The sequence below is a fragment of the Aptenodytes patagonicus genome, chromosome 8, assembly GCF_965638725.1.
Source record: "Aptenodytes patagonicus chromosome 8, bAptPat1.pri.cur, whole genome shotgun sequence".
Lineage (NCBI taxonomy): Eukaryota > Metazoa > Chordata > Aves > Sphenisciformes > Spheniscidae > Aptenodytes > Aptenodytes patagonicus.
The window spans coordinates 8,527,210-8,533,209 of NC_134956.1; the positions used below are offsets into that span (position 1 = coordinate 8,527,210).

Sequence of the window (6,000 nt, forward strand, 5' to 3'; positions counted from 1 at the left end):
AGCAGTTTGTCTTGTAGTCTCCTCCTTTTGAGTGGTGTTAACTGAAATATTTTATCCACTTCTCTTGGGTTACTAGCTTCTGAATCAAAACTTCCCTGGTGATCTGGCTAACTGCCTTGATCTTTGTTCTGCAGGTTGAGTTGGCTTTGTGGGATACAGCAGGACAAGAAGACTATGATCGACTTAGACCGCTTTCTTATCCAGATACTGATGTTATACTTATGTGTTTTTCAATTGATAGTCCTGATAGTTTAGGTAAGTAGATCGCTAACTGAATTAGAACTACGTCTCTGTGTCGCTGTATTCCCCTTGGAAATCGTGCTGTAAAATATATTTTCATGTGCTGTAATGATTGAAAGCATTCCTAGTTTCAAAATTCATACTGGTTTGAATGTATAGTTTTCAGACATTAAGATCTTAAAGGAACCTGTATTCTTCAACAATGCTGAGTGGTGTTTTGTAAGCCTCAGCAGCACACTGTTTACCCAGGGCTCTGCTGCATAATTTGAGCAACATTTAGCAGGGAGGCAGCTCCCTGGCCTAGATCAGCACCCCCAACCCGGCAACGTTGTCTGGTGGGCCAAGGCAGCGTGCTGGTGTGCTCATCCCTTGGGAGGCGCTGCCTTGGTGAACCCAAGCAAGCAGGAAGGCTGTAGCTGCACTCTGCTGTGTCCGGGAGCCCTGTGAGTGCATAAGGTGTCCACTGAGTGGCATGGCCCACCCAAGGTTTGATTTTATTTTACCTTTTTTTTTAATTTCTCCTTGAAAATTGCAGGTTCTTAAACACTCGCGACCATGCTATATCTAGGAAAATAAACTAACTTCCTTTCTATGTAAATGGGAAAGCTAGCTTTCACTAGCTTTTTCATCCCTTCCACCACCCTCAACCCCCCCTCCTTTTATTCAAGAGAGATCAGCTTGAAACACTCTGAGTTATTAATCCCAAATAGCCTGGGGTATTTTGCTCTCTGCTTGGTGGGTGAAAAGCATGAGGTAGAACCACACGGGAGGGGGGTTTGCACTGAAAGGGGGTGGTGCTCTCACTGGTTGTAAGTGATCAGAGGCTGGAGATTTATACTCTCCTAGTCTGCTTTCCAGTGACTGACATCTGCTTGTGATGGAGAAAAGAGAAGAAGAGTTGCCTGATTTATGATTTCTGAGCTCCAAAAACATCGTTTCAAAAATCTGTGTATTAGATAGGCACCTCTTCTGTGTGGAGTCCAAGACTGAAATCTTCACTGATCGATTTATAAATCTAATGCGTAGCTATTGATGTATTTGATCTTACAAAGACATTTTTGAAGAGAGTAAGGAGCAGGAGATAGAGATACTCTTATTTCTAAGACTCAACATGTCTGGAACTTTGATTTCTGTCCCTTTAAAATGGTAATTACTCCATCCATCCATCCAGTGTAGTCTCCTGAACAAATGCATCATGGTAGCACTTTCTTAAACAAGTGAATTTCTGTAAAAATTCCCTTATCTACTTCTCACCAGTGGGATTTGTTCACTAGTGGCTATTTGTGGGGTTTCATATTGGAATGCAGATAATGTTAAGGTAGATCTTTAGGCACATTGATTCTGTGTGTGTGTATGACCAGCTGTACTCTGACAAGAACCTTCTGTACAGTGACTGACTGGTACTTGCTTGTAACTGGTCAAAATTACATCCATGCGTGGGGCAGCTCCTAGCCAGGAAAAGTGAGACACCCCTCTGCTTTGTCTGTTAATGACAGGTCTCCAATTATTTTAACTGGTGCTCATAAATGGGATACCAGTTCTCTCTTAAATGTATTAAATCACTGAATCCTTTGGAGTTTCCTACTGCCAGGGTGATCACGATCACTGCAAGCTGTCCTCAGAGAGGCTTTTGTACTACACCTCTGATCTATCTTATGGATGAACCCTGCCTCCCAGAGTTGCGTCTTAGGAAGAAACAAGAATGACACAAAAGGATCCAGGAAGCAGAGAAATGCAGTTAATGGAAGGATTAGTCCTGAATGCAGCTACCACAATGGTTGAAAAATACCATTCCTGCCACAGTTCACAGAAGGTTTGAGTAAATGAGCAGACAGAATATTCCTTAAGATGTTGCAGTGGTGTTACAGTCTAACTGGGGTAATGTTTGATAGCTGCTCAGTCGCATTTCTTGCCTTGCCTCTGAAGGGTAGCAGCCATTGAACAGGCAGTTGGGTGTGAAAGTGTCTTTTTAGAAAAATCAATGCCAGCTTGATATCTGGGAAATCCTGATCTCTCTCTTCATCACTTCCACCTGATCCTGTGTTTAGAGACATCTTTCATTGTCTTTGTCTCTCTCTCTCCAAAACAATTTGAGGATTAGTTGGCAGCGGTGCTGTGGTCGTGCCTGGTGTGGCTGTAAACAGCTATGTACAAGGTTTGAGCTATGCTCACTTTTACTGCACATGCTACTCCCCTGGCAGCTGGAGAGCTAACTGACCTCACCTCCCTGGAAACAAGATGGGTTACTGACCCCTGGAGGCGGGGGAGAGGGGTTTAATTAAGTCAAACCTGATCTTGGCCATTTTTTCCTCCCTCTCTTCCCTTCCTGCTTGCCAGTATCAGGGCTCCTGTGTCCCTGGGAGCAGTGGAGGGAGCAGTGAACTGCCAGATGGCTCTTCAGGTGTGCAGCGTCTAGGGGCTGGCACCCCCTGAGCACTCCAGGTGCAGCTGCAGAATTGGCTGTAGCGCAAAAACTGGCTTCAAAAATGCTTGGCTAAGTTGTTCTTTCAAGCAAGAAAACAATGCCATAATAGTTAATGTCTCTTCAAAAGCTGAATGGAATTTCGTGAGGATAAAAAGGGGTTATGTAGCCTGCAGGTACATCCACTGGTGAATCTCAGATGTCTGAGAACCTCTGAAAGCAAAGCCAAATGTTTTGGGCTGTTCAACACTTCCTGCTATATAGAATTTATCAAGGTTTTGTTTTCAAAAGCCCTCAAGTCTTCCATTTGCAGCTCCATTTAAAAAAAGTCATGTAGGGAAGTTATGTTAGGAGGAAAAAGTTTCTTGTATGTGAGCACAAATTCATTTGCTGCAGACAGGGAGAAGTGGCAAATCTGCAGATTACTTACACAAAGTCTTTGTTTCTGTGCATCTGTAATTAGTGTATAGAACAACATTTCTGCTACAGTTAATGGGAGAGTTTGGAGTGGTTGGTTGATGTTGCTTTTTAAAAGAAAAGTGATGTAAAAACTTACGCTTCAAGGTTGTGCCCATCTTTAGCTTCTGGAGATAAATAAAATGTTTCTCTTGAAGCAAAATATTCCGTAACTCTCTACTTCAGAGTTCTGCATGCTGTTCTTTGAAGTACCTTATGCTAACCCTTGTCAAGTAGCTACTGAGAGACGTAGAGAAGCCAAGGGTTTAGGTGTCCTTCAGCCTTAAAGTTACCATAGACAGGCTTGTCTTTTTTGGTAATACCAGAACAGGTCTATTTGCTTCCCAAATTAAGAGTAGAAAAAAGGGCATCAGTGTGGATTAGTGAGCTAAAACCACTCAGGCAGCAGGTAAAAGCTTTAAGATAAAACTTTCCCCAGAAGTGGGTTTTAGTACAATCATACTTTTTTTTTTTCTTCTTTCTTTCCAGAAAACATCCCAGAGAAATGGACCCCGGAGGTGAAGCATTTCTGCCCCAACGTGCCTATCATCTTGGTAGGAAACAAGAAGGACCTGAGGAATGACGAGCACACAAGACGAGAGCTGGCCAAAATGAAGCAGGCAGGTTCCTTTCTGATAGTCTCGCAATGAATGAAGAACGTGTATAGTGGTTGTACCAGAGCATTAAATGGGCACCCGCAGCTTGCTGCCAGCTTCCTATGGGCTGCATAACGAACACTTACCCATGACAGAAACCAGAAAGTATCTATTACTTTTAATTGAGTGTTTCTTTTTTCATATTTGGAGATTTAATTTTTAGAAAAAGGCGTTCTCAACAATGAAAACAGCTATATTGGGTTACTAACAGTCAGCTGCTCTCCCTGCTGGAGAGCTGGATCCCCGAGGTAGAAAGGAATTAATTAGGAGACATCAACATATCAAGTGCGTGCATGCTCGAGTTGTTCTTTATTTTGTATGTTCAGGGTGTGAAAGGGAATGGTTTTATCGGTAGGTGTTTTGAGGTGATAACCACAGGTGCTGTAGCTCATTCCTGAGCCTATCACTAGGTTTCATTTTCAGATCGTGTCTGAAACCCCCAGCTTGGGTATGGGACTGCAGATACTCTGCTCTGTCCTGGAATTTTTGCTCCTGTTGCATAATATTTGTTTGTATACAAAGACTGAGGCATTGATTTTTGGGATTTGTTCATAGGCTTTTGTTACAATTGTGGGAAAGAGTTGCATAAATGTTTCCTCTGAAATAAGCAATCTTTTGTTCGAGTTTCAAAGGGTCTCGCGGCCTTTAAGCTCAGAGGTGTTAGAAAACCGATCGTGTCCTCAAGCGTTGGCACGGTATGCAAGCATACACCCCGTTTGTGTGATCCAGGCTGAGGTGCATGTTGCATCTTGAGAAAATAAGCAAATTTCATTTTAAATCTGCCTTTATTATTATTTAAAGGATCGCTCTCAGGGGAGCAATTAATTATTAATTAACCAATTAATTATGTGCATTTAATCCAGAAATTCCTTTGCCTTTGTTGGGAAGCTGGGTGGGAGCGGGCCGGCGGGTGCGCGTCGGTGTGGCTTTGGATTGTTCTCACCTGCTGCTTTTGTGCTGTTACAGGAGCCTGTCAAACCCGAAGAAGGAAGAGATATGGCAAACCGCATTGGTGCATTTGGGTATATGGAGTGTTCGGCAAAGACCAAAGACGGTGTGAGGGAGGTTTTTGAAATGGCCACTAGAGCTGCTTTGCAAGCCCGGCGTGGCAAGAAAAAGTCCGGGTGCCTTCTCTTATAAAGTGTGGCCAGAGGAAGATGGCCAAAGCAGCACCCTGCACTTGAGTAATTTTGAAGTGCTGTTTATTAATCTTAGTGTATGATTACTGGCCTTTTTCATTATCTATAATTTACTTAAGAGATTTAAAAATCGAGTCATCTTGCTACCAGTATTTAGAAGCCAACCATGATTTTTATAACAATCCGCATCAAATTCATCTGTGCACCCAAGGTTAACCTCAACATTCCTCTAACAAACCTTTTCTGCACTCACAGGATATGCCAGGCGCTAATTGAAGACAATTCTCTATCTTCTTCTCTCTAGAAAGAGAAAAAGCTGTCAACACAGAGGATTGGTCTGTAACTACTTTATAACTAACGTCCTATTCTAATTGAGTACAACAGTTACATGGCTGTATGTGGAATCAAGTGTAGCTTCAGTGCTATCACATTTAGGAAGATCCGATTTTCATGGCTCAGTGGTGTAAAACATTAGTTTGAAAATGTGATCACTCTGAAATGACCAAGTCCCATTCAGCTAAGGAAAAGTGAGGGTTCTGTGGTTTCATGTTAGTTACCTTTTAGTTACTGTGTAATTAGTGCCAGTTTAAATGTATGTTACCAAAAATAAATCTATTTACCCCAGCTTAGATGTAGTATTTTTTGTATAATTGGATTTCCTAATACTGTTACTTGTAACCTCTGCGTTAAGGTGTTCTGGGTTTTTTAAGAAACTGTATTTGAAAATAAAGTCCGATGGAAAGCAGCTGATCCTCTTCCCCTGTTCATTTGTAAGTCTGACCCATTTGAATGATTTGAGTGGTCTGCACACCCAGGAGGAGTTTTTTCCATGACGTGCCGTAGGGATGAGAAAAGACAGCCTGCTCACACTCAAAGCTTCTGAACTGTTCAGTTGCCTTAAGTTCATTGCTGGACCCAGTTTCAAAACTAAAAAAAAATGAAACTTTTTGTGTAAGTTTGGTTACCATGTAGTGATCAGACTCCTAACCTGTGAACTTCTTGCTGTTCTGCAGCCAACTAAACTCTTTCTGTATTTTCATTTTTCCAACAACTAATAGAATAAAGGCAGTTTTCTAAGCTCCCTGTA

At 42.1% G+C, this 6,000-nt stretch overlaps 1 protein-coding gene across 1 annotated transcript in view; it reads left to right on the forward strand.

Moving 5' to 3' along the window:
• Positions 1-6,000, forward strand: part of RHOA (ras homolog family member A) — a 28,672-nt gene extending 22,672 nt beyond the window's left edge. The window contains exons 3-5 of the mRNA XM_076346240.1: positions 135-255; positions 3,608-3,738; positions 4,741-6,000. Of these exons, the coding sequence (XP_076202355.1) occupies positions 135-255; positions 3,608-3,738; positions 4,741-4,914 (426 nt within the window). The 3' untranslated portion in view covers positions 4,915-6,000. The remainder of the gene's footprint in view (positions 1-134; positions 256-3,607; positions 3,739-4,740) is intronic.